The sequence below is a fragment of the Mobula birostris genome, unplaced genomic scaffold, assembly GCF_030028105.1.
Source record: "Mobula birostris isolate sMobBir1 unplaced genomic scaffold, sMobBir1.hap1 scaffold_282, whole genome shotgun sequence".
In the NCBI taxonomy this organism is placed as follows: Eukaryota; Metazoa; Chordata; class Chondrichthyes; order Myliobatiformes; family Myliobatidae; genus Mobula; species Mobula birostris.
In genome coordinates this window covers 651290-674547 of record NW_027275875.1, presented here as the reverse complement: position 1 = coordinate 674547, position 23258 = coordinate 651290, and the positions used below count along the sequence as shown (strand labels likewise).

Sequence of the window (23258 nt, the reverse complement as noted above, 5' to 3'; positions counted from 1 at the left end):
TGCTAGCCAGATGTCAGTGAAGCTTTGAGCACAAAGCTGAAGGTTGAAGCTTGGCAAGCCCCTGACAGTTAGTCTGGAGGTCAGAGCCCTAATGTCTGCATCTGAGAATTGGAGGCCCCATGTCTGAGTTTGGGAACCAGAGGCAGCCTGTTCTAGTGCTGGAGGCCTGTCTGTCTGTGAGCAGGAGAGGGTCTGTTTTGTTGTTTTACGGAACATTGTGGGCATGATATATTGGTGCAGAATATGCAAGAATACTTGGAGCTGCCCCTTAGTCAGTGTTGGCTGTTATGCAAATGAGGCACCTCACCGTATGTTTCAATACACATGTGATGACTATGAAGCCTCTTTCAGAGAAAAGGCCGGTGAAATACCCTCCTCAACTATGCAAAAGGGGAGAGAGGGGTGTAGGAAGGTGCCCATAATATTCTTAGTAAAGATCGACAAGACAAGGAATAAAAGGCACAAGACACTCCGTAAGTTTTAAAAATGAAGAACCTTTATACTGTAAACACTGACATCCTGACAGAAGGGTGGGGGTGGTCAAAGGTCCAGAAAGAAGGCATCTAAAGGGGGGGGGGAGGGGCAGTGGGATCCATTCCCACAGACCTCAATCTCAGGAAGAACTGGAACAGGGTGTGTCCCATGAATGATCCCACAGCCATCAGTAGTCTGTGCAAGGAATGGTGCGCTCCAGCAGGCCGGCACATTGCGATGGAGAGGGGAAGGGGCCGTACTTGGCCAGGTTTGCCAGAATACTAACAGGGGTGACGGGCAGGGGTTTGGGGAGAGAGCACGCCCTACTGAGGATGTGGCTTAGACATGGATGGTTACACCAATACACACATCAATCGCTGCTCCTCAATTGTACATCCTGGATACAGTGCACAGGCCGACGCAGAAATCAAACAGCACACTTTGATAAAGTTGCAGGTTGAGACACTTTGTGTTTGTTAGGATAAGGAAAGCAAGGGTTCACACAGGTCACTACATCTGGTGGGAAGTGAATGGATTCTATCAGGGATTTCCTCTTTCGGTCACCAGCGCCTCCTCATTTGTCCTTCTCTGTCAAAGCATTATTCTGAAAAAGAAAAGTCAAGGTACATTTATTTTCAAAGTACATACAGTATATGTCTCCAAATACAACCCTGAGATTCGTACCCTTGCAGGCGTACTCAGTAAATCCAAGCACAATAGAATCAATGAAAGACAAACAACCAACCTGAAAAAGACAAGAAACTGTGCAAATACAAACATACATAAGCAATATGTAATGAGAACATGAGATGAAGAGTCCTGGAAAGTGAGTCCATAGGTTGTGGGAACAAGTGAAGTTGAATGAAGTTACCCCCACTGGGTCAAAGGTCTGATGGTTAAGGGGTAGTAACTGTTCCTGAGGGTCCTGTACCTCCTTCCTGACGGCAGCAATGAGGAGAGACCATGGCCTGGATCAGGAACATGAAGAGACCATGTTTCTGTAGCAGGCTGTGATGCAACAAGTCAATATACTCTCCACTACACATCTATAGAAGTTTGTCAAAGCTGACCGTCTTCACTTCTGATTCCCCCAATGAGGACTGGCTCAGCGACCTCCTTCTAAAGTCAATAGCCAGCTCCTTGGTTTTGCTGACATTGAGTAAGAGGTTATTGTGGCACCACGCAGCCAGATTATCAATCTCCCTCTTATATGCTGATTCGTCACCACCTTTGATTCAGACTACAACAGTGATATCAGCAAACTGTGAGCTGTGCTAAACTACAATCATATGTGTAAAGTGAATAGAGCAGGGGACTAAGCACACAGCCTTGTGGTGCACCTGTGCTGATGAGGAATGTGGAGGAGATGTTGCCATTTTGAACTGACTGAGGTCTACAAGTGAGGAAATCAAGGATCCAAATGCACAAGGAGATAGTGAAGCCAAGGTTATTGATCAGTTTTGAGAAGACACATCATGTAAATAAAAATAATAATACTGAGAACATGAGTTGTAGGATCCTTAAAAGTGAGTCTGTAGGTTGTGGAATCAGGTCAGAGTTGTGTTGAGTGAAGTTATTCACACTGGTTCAAGAGCCTGATGGTTGTAGGGCAATAACTGTTCCTGAACCTGGTGGTGCGGGACCCAAGGTTTCTCTACCTCCTGCCTGATGGTCGTAACGAGAAGAAGACATGGCCTGAATGGTGGGGGCTATCCAGAGAAGCAGGGAGTTTCACTGATTTCATCACAGGATGCTCGTTGTCTACTGCAACTGTACAGAGCTCAGCTTTACTTGGACAACAAAGAAGCCTCGAGAACCCCAAACACAAACCCTTCATCTCAAGGCGTTCCCCCACACACCTGCACAGAATCCGTGCCAGAGACCAAACGCTGCAGAGGAAGCCACCTTTGCACAAAAGGGCCCACACCCACACACAATCCCAAAGGAGGACCGAATGTGAAAGAGGTCCTGGCATGGAGACACCAACATGGGCATGGGCACAGGCACAGGGAACAATGACTCTCTCCTACACTACCTGTCGGTCTCAAGGACAGAGCCTGGATCCCCACAACACACCTCAGCCCATCCATTCCTCAAACGAGGGAAAGTATGCATTACTGGAAAACACTTCCTTCATCAGACAAAATGTTGTAAATTGAAGTTGAGTGAAATGCACAATGGGATTCTGTCATATGATGATTTAAATTTAGAGATACCGCACAGTAACATGGCCTTCTTGCCCAACGACCCCAATTAAACCCATGACCAAAAAAACCTATTAAAGCGTACATCTTTGGAAGGTGGGAGGAAACAGAGCATCCAGAGGAAACCCACACAGTTACAGGGAGAAGGTACAAACTCCTTATAGAGCAGGGAATGAAATTCAGGTAGCAGCATTAACCTGTAATAGAATTAACACTAAGCTACCACCCCGCAGGGTCGGTGTGTTATTTCCCATATTGGGTGCCACAGCTCTGGGCATTCTGGATTTTGGAGTGTAATTCTGGTGCGGTTCTGTGAGAAGTCTCTGTACGTCCTCCTCATGGAATGCGTGGGGTTTCCCTGGGTGCTCCAGATTCCTCCCACAGCGGGTAGGTTAATTGTTCACTATTAATCGGAGCTGTGGTGTGGCCAGAGGAGCCCATTCCACACTATATTGCTAAATTAATATCAGGTGCTAGAGTAGTGCCGTGCTATTTACAGCTTCAATTCCAATGTCATCCATGAGGAGTTCGGAAGTTCAACCTGTACAATGTGGGGTTTTCTCCGGACCATCCGGTTTCCTCCCACAGTCCAAAGACGTTCCCGTTAGTAGGTCATGTAAATTGTCCTGTCATTAGTTTGGGGTTAAATTGGAGGTTGCTGGGCTGTGCAGCTTGAAGGGCATCTTCTGCATTGTATGACTAAATTAAATAAATATGACACATCCCATGATGTATGATTCATTGTAGCAAAAAAAAAACCAACATTAAATATTTGTTAATCAAATTATACCTGGGTCAACTGCACCTCAGGGTAGGGCCGGACAAAGATCCGGGGAGTGTGGGCATGTAATCAGTTGAAGCATTTGGAGGAGAGGTGGGGACAGTGGATGGGGAAGGTGATACGTGATATCTCTGGTAATTATTGAGCACTCTACCTTCTTGATGATGCGCTGAATCTCCTCCAGCATGGAGTTGAGATTCCTGGTGTTGTCCTGGAGACGCAGCTCGTAGAAGATCTTCAGTTTCTCGGCCTGTTTGACCCGATCCTCCAGCTCGGACACCTGCTTCTGCATCTCCTCTATCTTGGAAGTCAAGGATTTGTTCACAGTGTCGTTCGAGGACACTTTCCCCATAGCTTCAGCTGCAGGAGAAGATAGTCCAAAGACCATCAGTCCTCGCCCAACGCCACCAAGAACCCTCCCCACACTGGACACTGTACCCCATCCCTTTACACTTCAAACACCCATACCCTGCCCCTTCCAGTGCTGCTCTCTGCCCATATACCATATTCACCACACTGCCCATGCTCCATTCTTTGCCAGCGTTGGATTAGGGTGCAGGATGGTTATTTTTCCTGAGGGTTAACATCCCTATGCTTGCTTATTTTATATAATCACCTATATACATATAATTGTGCAGTGAATTTTCCAACAATTCTAGCAGTTCCTTCTGTATTTTAAGAAATTTCTCCGTTTTCTGTAGCAGATGCCACGCGTCATGAATCTGCCTACTTTAAAGGTTAATTATCACTGGATTTTAAAAAAAAATTCTCATCTTAGTAAGAAGTGACCACACTTTACAGTTTAATTTTTCTTTGTTCTCTTGATGCCTCTTCATCATTGCTCTTGTAACGTTTAATGATTGTAAGCAACAATTTTTATGCCTCATTCTTCACTTCTGAAGAACCTTGTGATTTTAAAAGCATGAGCATCCAACACAGACCAGACACTGGCTGCACTCTGATCCATCTTGTACAGTCTGGACAATCCCAGTGCAATGCTGGACACTGCCTGTAATCCACAACCCCCTCCTCCCCCATACCAGATCCACTCCCCTCACCAAGCCCTGTCCTTCACTGTGCTGGACACTGATCATTATGTTAATTGCTATACTACATGCTGTCACTGCCTACAAAACAACAGACACACGAGGTCACTGAATGGCGAGGGAAAGGAGAACATGTATGCATTACCGGTTCAATTCAATTTTAAACCCCCTTCCTACGTGCTATGGTAGCACAGCACAGAGCTTTTATAGCCCATGGTGTTCCGGAGTTCAGAGTCCTATTCTGACACCGTTCTGTAGAAGTCTCTGAGCGACCTCCCCATGGAATGCAAGGGGGGGGGGGCGGGGTTTCCCTGAGTGCTCCAGTTTCCTTCCACAGTCCAAAGATGTACTGGGAAGGTTAACCGGTCATCGTCAATTGTCCTGTGATTAGGTTGGGGTTAATCGGGGTCTTGGGGTTGCTGGGCTGGGGCAATATGGCGTGAAGAACTGGGAAGTCCTATAATAAATAAATATAGACCCTCTCAACTTTCAACTCCAACCTGCCCACATCAAACCTCCAGATCTTGATCTCAATCACCTGTTTCCTATCCAAGCATCATTCACAAATCTAATAAAGTGGAACCACACCACACCAGCCACGACTCTTACCCAGCTGGCTCTCCACAGTGCGCAGCTTTATTTCCATGTCAGCACGGTTTCTCTCATCCCGCTCCAGTTTCTGGATTAGGTTTCCAACGTTGACCATGTTGCCATTATGCTCGACAAGGCTGCCATCTCCAGACCGAGTTCGGGGCTTGATTGCTATGACATTGGCGTTTGTTGGCAGAAGATGCTGGTTACCTGAGGGAGGATAGCAATAGAAAACCCATCTCGTCAGAAAGGTATTGGGAGGCAGGAGAGTAAGGGTGGGGGGCAGAGGTGAGATGAAGCCGGTGACAGAGTTGCACTGACATAAATCCAGCCAGAATTCCTAACCCAACTGGCAAGAGTTGCAAAAGTGCGGAAAAGGTATGTCACAGTCACCCAACAGCCACGGATTTTCAACTGCACCCACCATTCATACAATATTACTAAGATATCCCTCCAAATATTACCAAAGGGTGCAAATTTTCAATGAACAAAAGCAATAGTACAGAAGATCACAGTAAATTTATTATAAAGTAATGGTGTCTATAGTAAGTATTCGACCCCCTTGGAAATTTTCATGTTTTATTGTTTTACAACATTTGATCACAGTGGATTTAATTTGGTTTTTTCGACACTGACCGAAAGAAAAAGACCCTTTCCTGTCAAAATGAAAACAGATCTCTACAAAGTGATCCAAATCAATTACAAACATAAAATGCAAAATAAAATTGATTGCATAAGTATTCACTCCCTTTAATATGACACACCAAATCATCATTAGTTTTAGAAGTCCAATAATTAGTTAAATGGAGATCAAGGTGTTTCAATTGATTGTAGTAAAAATACACCTGTATCTGGAAGGTCCAACTACTGGTGAGTCAGTACCCTAGCAAAAACTACACCATGAAGACAAAAGATCACTCCAAGCAACTCTGCGATAAGATTACTGAAAAGCACAAGTCAGGAAACGGACACAAGAAAATTTCCAAGTCATTGAATATGCCTTGGAGTATAGTTAAGTCAATTATCAAGAAATGGAAAGAATATGGCACAGCTGTACACTTGCCTACAGCAGGCCACCCTCAAAAGCTGAGTGACCAAACAAGAAGGGGACTAGTGAGGGACACCACCAAGAGATCTATGACAATTCTGGAGCAGTTACAAGCTTCAGTGGCTGAGATGGGAGAGACTATGCATACAACAACTGTTGCCTGTTTGTTTCACCAGTTGCAGCTTTACAGGAGAAAAAGCCACTGTTGAAGAGACTCCCATGGAATCTCAGCTAGAGTTTGCCAGAAGGTAGCTGGGAGCTGGAAGGTTCTATGGTCAGACTAAACTCTATGTTTGGTGTAAGCCAAACACCACTCATCATCAAAAACACACCATCCCTACCATGAAACATGTTGGTAGCTGCATCATGCTGTGGGGATGCTTCACTGCATCAGGCCCTGGAAGGCTTGTGACGATACAGGGAAATCCTGGAAGAAAACCTGATGCAATCTGCAAGAGAACTTAAACTTGGAAGATTTGTTTTCCAGCAAAACAATGATCTTTGGTTTCCAGCATAAAACCAAAGCACAGGAAAGGCACAAGAATAACAAAGTTAATGTCCTGGAACAGCCAAGTCAAAGTCCAGTTCTCAATCCAATTGAGAATATGTGTCTGGACTTGAAAAGGGCTGTTCACTCACGATCCCCATGCAATCTGACAGAGCTTGAAGAGTTTTGAAAAGGAGAATGAGGAAAAGTTGCAGTGTTCAGATGTGCAAAGCTGATAGAGACCCCTCCCCCATCCACAAGGACCTGAGGTGCATCTACTAAACACTTACTTGAAGGGAGTGAGTAACTGTGAAATCAATTATTTTGTGTTTAAAATTGTAATAAATTTAGACCAATTTGTAGAAATTTGTTTTCACTTTGACACGGAAGAGTCTTTTCTGATGACCAGTGTGAAAAAGCCAAATTAAAAAGTCTTAAAAAGCCACTGTGATTCAACATTGTAAAACAATGAAACATGAAAATTTCCAGGGGAGAAATTTTTTTTATAGGCACTGTATGTCACCATATACAACCCTGAGATTCATTTTCTTACAGGTACACTCAATAAATCTAAATTAGAATCAATGAAAGATCGCAATGACTTGGGTGTTCAATCAGTCTGCAAAAGAGAACAAGCTGTGCAAATACAAAAATAAATAATAATAATAAATAAGCAATAAATATCGAGTGCATGAGCTGAAGAGCCCCTGAAACGTTTCAATGATGGGGCAAGTGAAGTTGAATGAAGTTATCGCCATTGGTTCAAAAGCCTGAGGTTTCTGTATCTTCTTCCTGATGGCAGCAGTGAGCAGAGAGCATGACCTGGGTGGTGGGGGTCTGTAATAATCGACGCCGCTTCATGTAGATGCGCTCAACAGTGGGGAGGGCTTTACCCGTATTGGCCTGGGCTGATTCCACTACTTTTTTTTTAAGGTAAAGCTAGTAGAGCAGGGAGCTAAGCACACAGACTTGTGCTGCACCTGTGCTGTTGGAGATTGTGGGAGAGATGCTGTTGCCAATCCGAACTGACCAGTGTCCGCAAGTGACAAAATTGGGGATCCAATTGCACAAGTAGGTATTGAGGCCAAGGTGTTGAAGCTTATTGATTAACTGAGGGGATAATAATACTCAATGCTGAGCCATAGTCGATAAAGAGCAGCACTGCTGCCCAGATATTCCAGGGTTGAGTGAAAAGCCAACGAGGGAGCAGCTGCTGTGCACCTGTTGCTCTGGTAGGCAAGCTGAAGTGGACCCAAGTCACTTCTCAGGCAGGAGTTGATACGTTTTATCACCAAGGTGGATTCTGCTATTTTTGAACCACAGGATCATTATATCTCTGATGGACCCAGTAGATGCGTCTGCCATGTTTGCTAATTTACAGGCAATGGTTAACACTGGCATCTCACGATCGGAGATGATGCTATGGGGGCCAGTAGTAGTTTCCACTCTATGTTGACCCAGGGCAACACTGGAACAGCAATCATATTGATTCACTGATTCACGCCCTGAAATCTGCTATTTTGTGGCAGCAATACAGTGCAAGGCATAAAAAATTACTGCAAGTTACACAAATAAATAGTGCAAAAGATGAATACACAAAATGGTGGAGGCACTCAGGTCAGGCAGCATCTATGGAAATCAACAGTCACCATCCCAGGTCAAGACCCTGCTGAGTGATGAAGAGTCCTGGCCTGAAACATTGACTGTTTATTCCCCTCCACAGACGCTGCCTGACCTGCTGAGATGCTCCAGTGTTTTGTGTGTGTTGATCAAGATTTCCAGTATCTGCAGCACCTCTTGCGCTGATGAGGTAACGTTTCATGGACCATTCAGTAATGAAGGAGTCAGTCAGCTCCTCCCCACACACACACTCTGACTCACCCAGCACCATGTCTTCTGTCACAAGACTTTTATCCTCCATTTTAACCAGATCCCCTTCACAGCCATCTGTAAGGTTCCGATACAGGCACATGTTCTGGGAGCACACTTTCCCCAGCAACTGCTTTATCTGTAAAGCAAGGAAAGGCCATGTTGAGCTGGGGCTTCAGTGAACAAACTCCTTTTTACCGATTACTGTGGAGTCACACAGCTTTAGTCATAATGACCATTAGACATAGAAGTAGAATTAAGCCATTGGCCTATTGGATCTGTTCAGTTATCCAATCAAGGCAGATTTATTATCCCTCTCAAAACCATCCTCCTGCCTCTTCCTGGCATCCTTTGAGACCCTGACCAAGAACCTATCAAACTCTGCTTTAAATATACCTGATAAATTGTCCTCCACAAATTCACTACTCTCTGGCTAAAAAATGTCCCTTCTCATCTCTATTCTAAAGGATTGTTGTTCTTTTCTGAGGCTGTGCCCTCTGGTCCTAGACTCACCCACTACTGGAAACATCCTCTCCACATCCACTCTATCCGGGTCTTTCAACATTCGATAGAATTCTATAAGATCCCCCAGAACCAAATGCTCCTCATACATTAACTCTTTCATGCCTGGAATCATTCTTATGAACCTGCTCTGGACCCTCTTCAATACCAGCACATCTTTTCTTAGATAAGGAAAACTACTCATAATATTCCAAGTGTGGTCTGACCAATGCCCTTGTTGGGAAATATGACTGTTAGATAATTTCCTCTCCTGCTCCATTGGGAATCTCTCAGACCTAATTGAAACCTATCGAATGGTGAAAGGCCTTGATAAGAGTTGATGTGGAGAGGTATTTCCCATGGTGGGAGAATCTAGGACCAGAGGACTTAGCCTCAGAATAGAGGGGCACCCTTTTAGAACAGACACACAGAAGAATTTCTTTAGCCAGAGAGTGGTGAATCTGTGGAACTGATTGCCACAGGCATCAGTGGAGACCAAGTCTTCAAGTGTATACAAAACAAAGGTTGATAGATTCTTGATTGGTCAGGGCATTAACAGATACAGGGAACAGGCAGGAGATTGAGGCTGAGAGAAAAAATGGATCAGTCATGATGAAATAGCGGAGCCAGATGGCCTAATTCTGCTCCTTTATCTTATGGTCTTAGGGATCAAATCAGAAACCTGTCATAGCTGTTTAAAAGGCTTTTGTGCCCTGGAGGCAAAGCTGCTGCAATCCAAGTGTAACAACATTACCCAACCATAACCCAGGATCAAAACCTGTCTGGAATATCAAGAGCTCACAGCCTTGACCTGGCTGAATTTAAGTGTATGTCGAATTCAGAGGCTCTGTGTAGACGTGGAACCACTCAGAGTTAAAGTTCAGTCTCAGGGGCTTGTCTTCCTGCTGTTGGTTTTGCTGCTGCTTGTGCTGGTTTGCTGAATATTGTGGGCATGTTGGAATGATGCTGGAATGTGTGCCAACACTTGTGGGCTGCCTCAGCACGCTTCTGGGTGTGTTGGCCGTTAACACATACGACACATTTTACTGTCTGTTCGATGTACATCTGGTAAATAAATGAATCTAATCAGGAGTCAGGGGGTGAAGGGGCTGGGGCTACAGTCAGTGACAGGACCAAGAAGTGTGATAGATGGAGCGGAGTCCAGCTGGTTGAAGCCGGGGTACCTGGGCTCTGGTTACGTGCAGCCCCAGGGTGCTGAGGATCAACTCTAAATCCTTCTCCATCAGGTAGTTACACAGATTACGGTCGAAGTAAACAAAGGCGAGCAGCACATCCTTGCGCAACGACACCACCTGGGCGACTTCCTTTTCCTGCTACAGTTAACAGAGAGAGAGAGAAAGAGAGAAAACAGTTATTACTGTCCTAGCGAAAAAGCCAACACCTGCGCTACCCCCCCCCACCCACTCTTACTGAAAGTCTCCTGTGCCATTCAGTCGTGCTGTGCTGCGCCCTGCATTCTCCATCAGACTCAGAAATAGGCCATTCAGCCTATTCTGGACGTCCATCATTAACTTACACTGATCCCAACTGCGTAAAGGTTAGTGCAATCACCGCTCACAGTTTGATTCCTGTCACTGTCTGTAAGGAGTTCTGAACGTTTTCCCCACGACCACACGAGTTTCCTCCCACAGCCCAAAGGCGCAAGGGTTAGGATCAGTGAGTTGTGGACATGCTATGTTGGTGCCACAAGACTGACGACACCTGTGGGCTGCCCCCAGCACAATTCTCACTCACTTGATGCAAACAACGCATTTCACTGTACGCACGACAAATAACATGAATCTTTACACTAACTTCAGTTTTGATTCTCCCCACATTCCCATCCCTTACTCACCCACACACTAAGATTAGGTGATGTGTGTGTGTGGGACTGGTAGAATCTGGGAGTTGACAGGTCCTTGATTAGACAGGGTGTCAAAGGTTGCAGAGAATGGGCTGAGAGGGAAAGTAAATCAGCGATGATTGAATAGCAGAGCAGATTCGCTGGGCTGAATGACTCAAATCTGCTCCTGTCTTATGGGAATATTGAGGGAGTTCAAGTAGCCAATGACCTCTAACCTGCCATTATGTGGGATGTGGGAGGAAATCACAGGGAGAATGTGCAAACTTCACAAGCAGCACCAGGAGGAGGATTAAGTGTCTTTGGCACTGTGAGGCAGCATGCCTACAAGTGGTGCCCCAAGACAGACCCTCCCCCTCCACCGGCACCAGTATGCAGAGTCACCATACCCCTAACCAGCTGCTGCACAGGCTGTGATTACAGTTCACTCAGATACCAGAACCTCCCACTGACATGTCCAGACCCTGGTCACTCCTTCACACCTCATCCGATACAGTACCAAAACCAGCCCAGGCCCCTGCTTCCTCAACCATCTGTATATCAGCACACCACACTCTCCTCACCGTTTCTTTAGCAGATGCACTCTCAGCCTCTGTGCTTTTCTCATTTTGCTTCTTTTCACCAGCATTGGAGATACCTGCAGCAAGCAAAACTGGACATCGTCACAAAGTCCTGAGGTGCAGGGGAAGGGGAAGGGAGGAGTGTGAACAGCTTAAAATAAGTAATTTATCCCATCAAACGCTCCCAGGATAGGTACATCTTGGATTAGATAGTGAGTAGAATTTCCTCTTTCCTCCTGTCCATGTGCCCAAAACAGAAAAGGCACAGGCTAGGTACACAGTATAGGACAGCACAGATTAGAGTACACAGTACACGACAACACAGGTTAGAGTACACAGTACAGGCAACACAGGCTAGGTACACGGTACAGGACAACACAGGTTAGAGTACACAGTACAGGCAACACAGGCTAGGTACACGGTACAGGATAACATAGGTTAGAGTACACAGTACAGGACAACACAGGCTAGGTACACAGTACAGGACAACACAGGCTACAGTACACAGTACAGGACAACACAGGTTAGAGTACACAGTACAGGACAACACAGGCTAGGTACACAGTACAGGACAACACAGGCTACAGTACACAGTACAGGACAACACAGGTTAGAGTACACAGTACAGGACAACACAACACAGGTTAGAGTACACAGAACGGGTGAGCAGTAGAGGATGAGGAGGAGTACGACGAGGAGGAATATTGCACTCGCAGTATTCTGTAAACTGCAGTTTTTTGGCTACCTCATACTTTTACATGAGCCTTTCTCGTATCGTTATGGGGCAAGTTATAAACACTTATTATGTCACTGCAAGGTAAAACGTTGCCCCAAGGTTTTGGTGGGGGAGGAGTGTGTGTGTGTGGAAACAAAACACCCACAGAACAAGCAAACACCATGTTATAAGCACGGCTCCATTGGGCTAGGAAGCTGTCCAGCAGAAACTAGCCTGTTGTATAGTGTTTAGAACATAAGAAATGAGATCAGGAATAGGCCATCTGCACTGTCGAGCCTCTTCCGACATTCAATAAGATCACAGCTTATCTGGCTGTGGATTCAGCTCCACCAACCTGCCTGCTTTTTCCCCTTAACCTTTAATTCCCCTGCCACACAAAATTCATTCTGTGTCTTAAATATACTTAGGACATTAAACAGTACAGGCCCTTTGGCCCACAATGTGCCAACCTTTTAAACTGCTCCAAGACCAATCTAGCTGACCCCGCCCACATAGACCTGTGGTTTTCTTTTATCAATGTTCCTATCTAAATGTCTCTTAAATGTCCTTAACGTACCTGCCTCTACCACCACCACTGACAGTGCACCACTCTCCATATAAAAAAAAACTTACATCTGAAATCTCTCTCATACTTTCCTCCAATCACCTTAAAGTTACACCCCCTTGTATTACCCATTTCCAACCTGGGAAAAAGTCTCATGACTACCCACTTCATCAATGCCGCAACATCCGTATCAAGTCACCCCATTCCTCCTTCACTTCAAAGATAGCTCGTTTAGTCTTTCCACACAAGACATGCTCTTTAATCCAGGCAGCACCCTGATCAATCTCCTCTGCACTCTCTCTAAAGCTTCCCCATCTTTAATGTGGTAGCATCCACTGCTTCCCTGGGCAGAGAATTCAACAGATTCACCACTCTCTGGGAAAAGTAGTTTCTCCTCACCTCCAACCTGAATCTATTTCCCTCAATCTTTAAAACGTAGTTTTAATCTTACTTACCAGTGGAAACAACTTTCCTATCTCTATCTTATCTTTGCCTTTCATAACTTTATAGTATGAAATTATAAAATTCTCATCCCTCTCATTCTTCTGAAGTCCCAAGTTTGGGTCATGTTTCCTCACCAAAGTCCTCCTCGTTGTCTTCCAGGAAGAGAACATCATCCATCTGTAGAAGGTTGTCATCTTCAGCTTCAGTTTCCTTTCCTTTTGTCTCCTTGTCTTTAGCTTCTCCCTCTTCTGGCTGTGATCAGAAAGAGGAAGATGTTCAACTACCACACAGTGAAACACAGCTGCAACGGTCAGATTCTAAACACAGTACTGGTAAGACACTACTTGAGAATCTATTGAGATGGTATTAAAAATTTCCTTCTAACCAGAAGCAATCAAAGGGTTGATAAAATATGTTAATTTAAAGTAATGGGCAAAAAAAGATGAATGAAAACAAAGATATACAACTTATGAAAACTCTACATAAACGAAGACCAACAAAGTGCAAAAATAAGACAAATTGTGTAACCAAAAAGTAGTGAGAATGATTTGTAGAGTCCTTGAAAGTGAGTTCAGAGACTTTCGGTAGCGCTCATGGAGTGAAGTTGCGTTCTTGACTCGCTCCATTACCTCTGAGTTTTTCTTCTTATGATCAGCTATATTTTAATTAACCATTAAGGCATCGGCTTTTATAATAATTTGAAACAAATTGGGCTCTTTGATAATCGGATGCATTTAAGGTCTGCTATGTCTAAGAATGGAAAAAACGGGAAGGACGGCAAACCTCCAGGTAGACCGAAAGGTACCGATTTTCCTCCGACTGAACCATCGGTGACTTTGAAAGCTATATCGGAGCTAATTCAAAGGGAAATTTCAACCTCTATTACGGAGCTGATTCGTGAGGAAATTTCAATTAGTTTCCAGAAAATTGCCGATTCAATCGAGAAGATACAAATATCTATTACGGAACATCAGTCGGCTGTATCTGATCTTCAAAAATCCACGCAACAAAGTAAGCTCAAGATGGAAAAAATTGAAGAAACAATTAATGTAATGAAGAAGAAACTTGACTTTCTGACCTTTAAAAACTCTGACTTAGAATCCAGAATGCGACGGCAGAATCTTCGAATGATTGGGGTGCGTGAAGCTGTTGAATCTGATAACCCTATGAAGTATTTTTCTCAACTTTTAAAAGATGCATTTCCTACTGTATTTCCTGATCAACCACCGTTATTGGATCGTGTTCACAGAGTTCCATCATACTCGCTTAGGTCAGATAAACCTCGACATGTCATTTTACGTTTTCATTACTTTCAAGACAAGGAGAAACTGTTTCGTTTCATTCGATCTAAAGGTTATATTGATTTTCTGGATCTTAAGTTCCGATTCGTGGAGGATTTCAGTAAACCAATCCGGGATCAACAGGTTCGTTACAGATCTGTGATGTCGGAACTCTACAAGATGGATTTAAAACCAGCGCTGCTTTACCCTGCACGTCTAAGGACTCGTACATCGGATGGAGCCCTCCGCTTTTTTGAATCTCCTTCGGATGCCCAGAGTTATCTGGATCAATTTTCACCTTCAACATCTTAATCGTAATTTTTAACTATCGCCGTTGAGCAGAGGTTGTGAATTTGTCAGTCTTAATTTTTTTTTGTCCTATATGGGCAGAAAAGTTTATTTTTGATTATTTAATATGGTTGCTAAACTTTCCTTTTAACTGTGTCATTCCTTTCTTTTTCCCAGGGGATTCTGGGTGGTTATTCCCTCACCGTCATTTTACGTATTTCCTTTGGGGCCTTAAATTTTGTAGTTTTTTTAAATCAACTTTGTTTTGTAGGTTTTCATAACTAGTTTATGTTAATAATCTCATTTTTTTTTGTTGTTTTGTTTACTTATAGGGTCTGGGGTTTGATGCGGTTTTTTTTATATTTTCTAGCTTTTACTCTGTTATATTATGTGTTTGTTTTAATTGAGTTACCTTTTTTTTATTCTCTTACTGTTTTATAATTAGCTGATCTTTTTTTATATTTACACTTTTTTTAGGGAGCGTATACCGGAAGTCACGGGGGTAGTTTTAGTGCTTGCTTCTTTCGGGCTGGTCTGTGTTAGATTTAGCCTTGGGGTCATGGTGTGGGGGGTGGTGGGAGGGGCTTCACGTTTTAGTTTCTTTCTTCTTGGGCTATGTACATTATTGAAGTATTGGTTGCGTTCTTCTTCCCGGTATCTCTTATTTGTTCTGTTCCCTTTCCGGGTTCATGGGTCGAGCCTATCGTCAATCCTCCTCGTTGCGGGTTGACTTTAGGGTTTATGGAGTCTATTATTAATTTTGTCTCCTGGAATACTAATGGTCTTAATCATCCTATTAAAAGGAAAAAAGTTTTAAAAAGTGTTCCGGAGACTTAAAGCACAAATTTTATTTTTACAAGAGACCCATGTGCGGAGGGGGGACAGACTACGTTTTTTTAAATTCTGGAAGGAACAACAGTTTCATTCGAACTCCAATGCTAAGATTCGAGGTGTCTCTATTTTTATAGACTCCTCAGTTACTTTTATACAACATGATATTATTTCTGATCCGAATGGTAGATTTCTATTGGTTAGTGGTCTACTATTTAATAAAAAGGTAGTTTTGGTTAATGTTTATGCTCCTAATATGGACTGTCCGGAATTTTATAAATCATTATTCAATCAGTTTCCGAATTTGAATGAGTTTTCATTGATCTGGGGCGGAGATCTTAATACCTGTTTATCTCCAGCTTTGGACCGTTCGGCCCCTCTACGGACTTTACCTAATAAATCTGCAACTTTGATTAATTCATTCCTCTCTGATTCTGGGTCGACGGACATTTGGCGTTTTTTGCATCCTCAGGAAAAAGATTTTTCTTTTTTTTCCACACGTTCACCATTCCTATTCAAGAATTGATTATTTCTTTATTGATTCTCGTCTTATTTCTTCAGTGATTAAATGTGATTATGACTCTATAACCATTTCGGATCATGCTCCACTTAAGCTTTCTATTAAGATTCAGGCCAATACACAAAATAATAGACAATGGCGTTTTAATTCATTGTTGCTTCAGGACTCGGACTTTGTTTACTTTATGAATGAACAGAATGATCTTTTTTTTTTACAATTAACTATACAGAGGATATTTCTGTGAACATTCTTTGGGATACTTTTAAAGTTTATATTCGTGGTCAGATTATCTCGTATTCTGCTGCTTTGAGGAAGAAGCTAAAGCAGGAGGAGTTGGTAATCGTGGACAAGATTAAGGAAATTGATAAGAAATATGTTATAGCTCCTTCTGAGGAGTTATATAAACAAAGAATTGAACTTCAAATGGAACACAGTTTATTACTTTCGTCCTCGATTGTAAACCAATTAAAGAAAACAAGAAGTGAATTTTATGTACACAGTGACAAAATTGGCAAACTGTCGGCTAATCAACTGAAGTCTAATTATGCTAAATCTCAAATTAATCAGATTTATAATCAAAATGACCGACTGATACTTGACCATGTGGGGATTAATCAAACTTTCTGTGATTTTTATTCTTCCTTATATCAATCAGTGTCTCCGCGAGATTCTAAATATATGAATGATTTTTTTAGATAATCTAGACTTCCCTGAGATTTCACAGGATATGTCTTCTATGTTAGATACTCCCATTACCACAGATGAGATTAAGAATGTTATTTTCTCTATGAATTTGGGGAAAGCTCCTGGCTCTGATGGGTTTACCGTAGAATTTTATAAATGTTTCGCACCTTTATTAATCCCTTGGCTCTGTAGGGTTTTTGAGGCTTCATTAAAACTTGGTAAACTTCCTGAATCTTTCAATAGAGCGTCAATCTCTCTAATATTAAAGAAGGATAAAGATCCTGCTCAATGTGCATCTTATAGACCAATATCTTTATTAAATGTTGATTCTAAAGTTTTTTCTAAGTTATCAGCAAATAGATTAGAAAAAGTACTTCCTTTTATTATTTCGGAAGACCAAACGGGTCTTTTTATAACATTCGCACACTGTTAAATATTGTTTATACCCCCTCACAAAATGTTCCTGAGTGCGTTATCTCTTTAGATGCTGAGAAAGCTTTTGATAGAGTAGAATGGCCTTATTTATTTAAGGTGCTTGAAATGTTTAATTTTAGCTCGAAATTTATATCCTGGATTAAATTGTTATATCATTCTCCTATGGCCTCGGTCCGTACTAACTCTTTAAGCTCACCTTTTTTCCCCTCTTTTTCGAGGTTCTCGACAAGGGTGTCCTCTTAGTCCTTTATTATTTGATATTGCATTAGAACCTCTTGCAATTGCCATTCGAGAATCTCCAAATATTACTGGGATAACTCGGGGCTTAAAGTCCCATAAAATATCACTCTATGCTGATGACTTACTTTTATATATTTCTAATCCCCAAAAATCCATCCCTGCTGTTTTAGAGCTATTAGCACAATTTGGTCTTTTTTCAGGTTATAAATTAAATCTTAGTAAACTTTTCCCGATTAATAAACAACTTCCCTTATATCATAACTTTCCTTTTAAATTGATTAATAATTATTTTTCATATCTTGGGATTAAAATTACTTGTAAATACAAAGATTTATTTAAGATTAACTTTTTACCCTTAATTGACCATATTATTCAACTTTCATCTAAATGGTTTCCTTTATATTTAACTTTGATTGGTCGTATTAATGCAGTTAAGATGTTTTTTTTGCCAAAATTTTTATATATATTTCAGGCATTACCAATTTTTGTTCCAAAATCTTTTTTTGGTAAAGTTGACTCCAAAATTTCTTCATTTATTTGGCAAAATAAAAACCCGAGACTGGGTAAAATACATTTACAGAAAGCTAAGAGAGATGGAGGCTTAGCATTACCTAACTTTAGATTTTATTATTGGGCAATTAATATTTGACATATGAAATTTTGGTTACTTGACCAGGATATACTATCCATTCCTAAATAGGTAGCATTGGAATTACAATCTGTTCAGGGCTATACACTTGGCTCTATTTTAGGTTCCTCTCTTCCTTTTGATTTGAAACGCCTTAAACAGGTGTCTAACCCGATAGTTAAATATATCTTACTTGTTTGGTTTCAATTCAGAAAATTTTTTGATCTTAACCAATTTGGGCTAGCGATTCCTATTTTAGGTAGCATATTTTTTCCTCCCTCTTTTACGGATCGTGCTTTTCAAATTTGGAAGACTAAGGGTATTTCACGGTTTTTGGATTGATTTTTAGATGGTTCCCTTATGTCTTTTGAACAATTATCTAATAAATATAATTTATCAAGAATACATTTTTTTAGATATCTACAAGTTAGAAATTTCCTAAGTACTATACTTTCTTCCTTTCCAATGCTTCCTCCTACATACATTTTAGATACTATAATTAATCTTAATCCATGTCAGAAAGGTGCATCGGCTATTATTTATAATATTATTATGAAACTTAGGAAAGCTCCATTTGATAAGATTAGGTCAGATTGGGAACAAGAATTAGGATCTATTATTTCCGTGGATGACTGGGGGCAGATTTTACAATTAGTCAATACTTCCTCTATCTGTGCTAAAATTCCCTAATTCAATTTAAAGTTGTTCATAGAGCACATATGTCCAAAGATAAATTAGCTGGCTTTTATTCTCATATTAATCCTTTTTGTGATAGATGTCTGGGGCAGATAGCTTCTTTAATTCATATGTTTTGGTCTTGTCCTACTCTGGAAACTTTTTGGAGAGACATTTTTAATATTATTTCCAAGGTATTGAATATAGATATCTCTCCTCACCCTATTACTGCTATCTTTGGACTACCTAAAATTTCCAGTAATCTTTCTCCTTCAGCCCGTAGAATGATTGCATTTCTTACTTTAATGGCGAAAAGATGTATCTTACAACATTGGAAAGAGCTTAACGCTCCAACCGCCTTTTTTTGGTTTTCTCAGACGATATTATGCTTGAATTTGGAGAAAATTAGAAGCAATCTTTATGACTCTTCATTTAAATTTGAACAGACCTGGAGATCTTTTATTCAATATTTTCATTTAATGTAATATATACCCTTCTTGTTTTTTTTTACTGTTTTTAATGGAGGTCGGGATTGAGGACGTGATTTTAAGTTTTTTAACTCTGTTTGGTTTCAAGTTAGCCCATTGCTTTGCTTTGCTTTTAGTTAGTTGCACGGTGGGTTTTTTTTTCCTTTTCTCTATTGATATATATAAAAATTAGTATACTATTATGTTACCTTGGTATGTTATGTTTAAATTACATTGTTTGTATTTTTTTTGTATTAATATCTCCTGTAATTTTATTATATTCTAACAGTGTATTAGTGCCTATATGGCTTACCTTTTTGTATACATTCAATAAAAAGATTTAAAAAGAAAAGAAAGAAAGTGAGTTCATAGGTTGTGGAATCAGTGTGGAGTTGTGGTGAAAGACGTATTCCACACTGGTTCAGGACTCTAATGGCTGTAGCATAATAACTGTTTCTGAACCGGGTGGAGTGGGAACCAAGGCTCCTGTAACTCCTGCCCGATGAAAACGAGAAGAATATGGCACGTGTGGCGGGGATCTTGGATGACGGATGCTGCTTTCTTGTGGCGTGTAAATGCACCGTGTAAATGTGCTCAGTAGTGGGGAGAGCTTTGCTGGTGATGGACTGGGCTGTATCCACCACTTTCTGTCAACTTTTCCATTCCTGAGCAGTGGTGTTTCCATACCAGGGAATGATGCAACCAGTCAAGATACCCTCCAGTATGCATCTATAGAAGCTTCTCAAAGTTTAGATGACAATGCCAAATCTATGCAAACTATACAGAAAATAGTGGCACAGTCATGTCTTCTTTGTGATGGCACATATGTGCTGGTCCCAAGACAGATCCTTTGATATGATAATACCAGGAGATTTAGAGCTACAGGCCCTCTCCTCCTCTGGGGACTGCCTCATGGATATCTGCTTTCTTCTTCCTGTAGCCTACAATCAGCTCTTTGGTCTTGCTGACATGGAGTGAGATATTGCTGTTGTGGCACCACTCAGCCAGGTTTTCAATCTCTCTCCTATATACTGATTTGAAACCACCTTTGATTTTGGCCAACAGCAGTGCTGTTACCACCAAACTTGAATATGGTATTGGAACTGTGCTTAGCCACACAGTCACAAGTATGAAAGAGACGAGGTTCAATAGCAAACAAATGAAAAAAATTGGAATTCCAGTAAGATGGTGGCAAGCATGTTTGCAGCAGCCACTCCTGGGTCCAACCAAATTTGCAACTGTTTGTCCATTTTGTCTATTTTACAATAGCAAGACTCCTCTGGTTTTCAACATCAAATAAGGTCTAACTCCAGCAACGATGGAGTTCACTTGGTGCAGACTATGTCGCCACCTACCACGGGAAGGCGCTGGTATGTAAAAGATGGCGAGCCATCTAATAAATGGAGTGAGCGAGTGTCTTAGACATTTTTTTTATGTGATCACAAGCCCCTGTCAGACATTGGTAATGTAGAATACAGAAGTCTGATTCATTGGTTCTTTGGCGAGATCAACGGCAAGGAAGCTGCGTGGTCTTGGTTGTAGCATGGACAAGGCCCTCAAGACACAGTGTTATCTGTTGCAGCCGCCCAGGGGAGAGATGCAGGAGGTAGTGTGGGAGGCAGCGAGCACACTGGAGTCTGTGCTGGCCCTTCCCCTCGGTGGTGTGCTTAGTGAAAGGCAAAGTGGATTGCGTTTATTTGCAGACTGCTGTGGGCTTGTTCTTGCTGACCATCAATCTACAAGACATGCCATGCAGGGATCTGGGCTGCATTACATTATGACTGGACATACAGTCAGTGGCCACTTTAATAGGCACACCTGATTGTTATCTAAACAGCCAATCACGTGGCAGCAACTCAATGCATAAAAGCATGAGGTTCAGTTGTTTTTCAGACCAGACATCAGAATGGGGAAGAAATGTGATCCAAGGGACTTTGACCGCGGAATGCTTGTTGGTGCCAGATGGGGTTTGAGTATCTCAGTAACTGCTCATCTCCTGGGATTTTCCCATGCAACAGTTTCTAGGGTTTATAGAGAATGGTGCGAGAAACAACAAGCATCCAGTGAGCAGCAGTTCTGTGGGCGAAAATGCCTTATAAATGAGAGAGGGCGGAGGTACCTACTGTACCCAACAAAGTGGCTTCTGGGTGTATTTCCTATTGTAACATTTTTTTTAAATGGATTACACTGTACTGCTGCCAGAAATTGTATCAGTGACCATAAACCTGATGCACTGACCTCGCTCACTTTTCTATTGGATGTGTATTCCATCTCCCAGCCACCTCACTTACTGATTATAACCAGGCATCACCTAGCTCCGAGTTCCACCCCTCAACACATAGCAAATCTATAGAATAGCAACTTTCACAGGATCAATGAAAAATCAGCCAGAGTGCAGGACAACAAAATGTGTAAATGCAAATATAAATAAATAGCAATAAATGAGATAGAGTCCTTAAATTGAGAGTCCCAAAACGCATGGCTCACATCTCCCCCAAACATACTACTCATGCCCCACCCTTCTTCAACAGATGTACCTTTGTCAGTTCCCATTCCCAATTTTCATCCTCCTCCATTGCAGTGGGTTTAGCCAGTGTATCGCTGGTCTCCTTCACCTCCTCCACATCCTTCATCTCCACCACGTCATCCATCTCTTCCCCTTCGGTCTTCGGCTCTTTCGCCTTTTCCTCCTGCTCCGCCTCCTGATCCTTGGATTCCTGCTCTTGACTGGCAGGTGCTGCCTTTGGTTTCTCAGGCACCTCCTCAGGTTTCTTCTCCGGGTACGCCAGCAGGGTCTTGTAGATGGTGTAACCAAAGTCCCTCTGTAGCATCTCACTGAAGAGCTCTGCAAGCCACAACACCTGACAGCAAAACAGAATCTGCTCACAAAACTGCATCATGGTGTTGGGTAATGTTTATTCACTGAGGCACAATGCTGAATAGGCCCTACCAGCTCTTTGGGCCACGCCACTCAGCAACCGATTTAACCCCAGCCTAGTCACAGGACAATTTACAATGACCAATTAACCCATCAACCAGCAACATTGGACTGTGGGAGGAAACCAGAGCACCCACATGGTCACAGGGAGAATGTACAAACTCGTTGCAGACAGCCACAGGAATTGAACCTGGGCTGTTGGTACTTTAAAGCGTTGTGCTAACCACTATGATAAAGGTTTAGAGAACTACAGTGGTACAGTAGTGTATCAGCATGGTGCTGATGCAGCTCAGGGCGTTCCGGATTTGGAATGCCGTATAGTGCGGGCAACCGGGATTCAATTCCCACCATTATCTGTAAAGAGTGTGTATGTTCTCCTAATGACTACATTCCAAAGACACACAGGTTAGGATCAGTAACTTGTGGGCATGGTATGTGGTGCTGGAAGGATGGCAACACTAGTGGGCTGCCCCCAGCACACCCCCAGACCACATTGGTCATTGGCATAAATGATTCACTGTATGTTTCAATATACATGTGACAAACAATGGGGCACATTTGTACAGTGAGTGGAAGAAAGTGTAGGGGGATGTCAGGTGTAGTGCTCTCTTTTTTTTTTAAAAAGAGTGTGGTGAGTGCATGGAATGCACTGCCGGGGGGTAGTAGTAGAGGCAGATACATCAGGGAATAGATAGGCACAGGGATGACAGAAAATGGAGGCCTATGTAGGCGGGAAGGGTTACACTGATCTTGAAAACAGCAATCATGAGCCGCAGAGCTTGTACTGTTTCATGTTCTATCTGTGCCATGAACTTGTTCCAGGGCAGCTGAAGCCCAGCCTAAGTTCCAGTATGACTTAGCTAAACAAAGATCCTGTTATATTCCAGACCGGACAGCAATCTACCAACAGATACCTCAAAGGAATGGCCCTTGGAGTCAATGCGATAGCTCCTCAGGTTACTCAGGGACAGCACAGCACAGCCGAAGTTTCCCCCCATGGCGGCGGTGTTCGGACGGACAATCACAGAAGGCTCGGCTGGGAGAGGGCAACGAGGTTCTTCCTTTGGCGCAGCTGCGGCATCTTCAGGCTGCTTTGCCTCCCCTTCCTGCGCGGAATACAATAGCC

The 23258-nt window shown here is 42.5% G+C and overlaps 1 protein-coding gene across 2 annotated transcripts in view; it reads right to left on the bottom strand.

The window, feature by feature from the left end:
* Nucleotides 1-474: 474 nt before the first annotated feature.
* The window catches only part of LOC140192842 (cell division cycle and apoptosis regulator protein 1-like), a 49988-nt gene continuing 27204 nt past the window's right edge, over nucleotides 475-23258 (bottom strand). For both annotated transcript variants that reach the window (XM_072250328.1, XM_072250327.1), the window contains exons 13-21: nucleotides 23047-23238; nucleotides 21732-22055; nucleotides 13281-13398; nucleotides 11426-11499; nucleotides 10186-10335; nucleotides 8513-8639; nucleotides 5115-5306; nucleotides 3614-3819; nucleotides 475-1078 (exon numbers count right to left, since the gene is read on the bottom strand). In XM_072250328.1, the coding sequence (XP_072106429.1) occupies nucleotides 1049-1078; nucleotides 3614-3819; nucleotides 5115-5306; nucleotides 8513-8639; nucleotides 10186-10335; nucleotides 11426-11499; nucleotides 13281-13398; nucleotides 21732-22055; nucleotides 23047-23238 (1413 nt within the window). In that variant the 3' untranslated portion in view covers nucleotides 475-1048. The remainder of the gene's footprint in view (nucleotides 1079-3613; nucleotides 3820-5114; nucleotides 5307-8512; nucleotides 8640-10185; nucleotides 10336-11425; nucleotides 11500-13280; nucleotides 13399-21731; nucleotides 22056-23046; nucleotides 23239-23258) is intronic.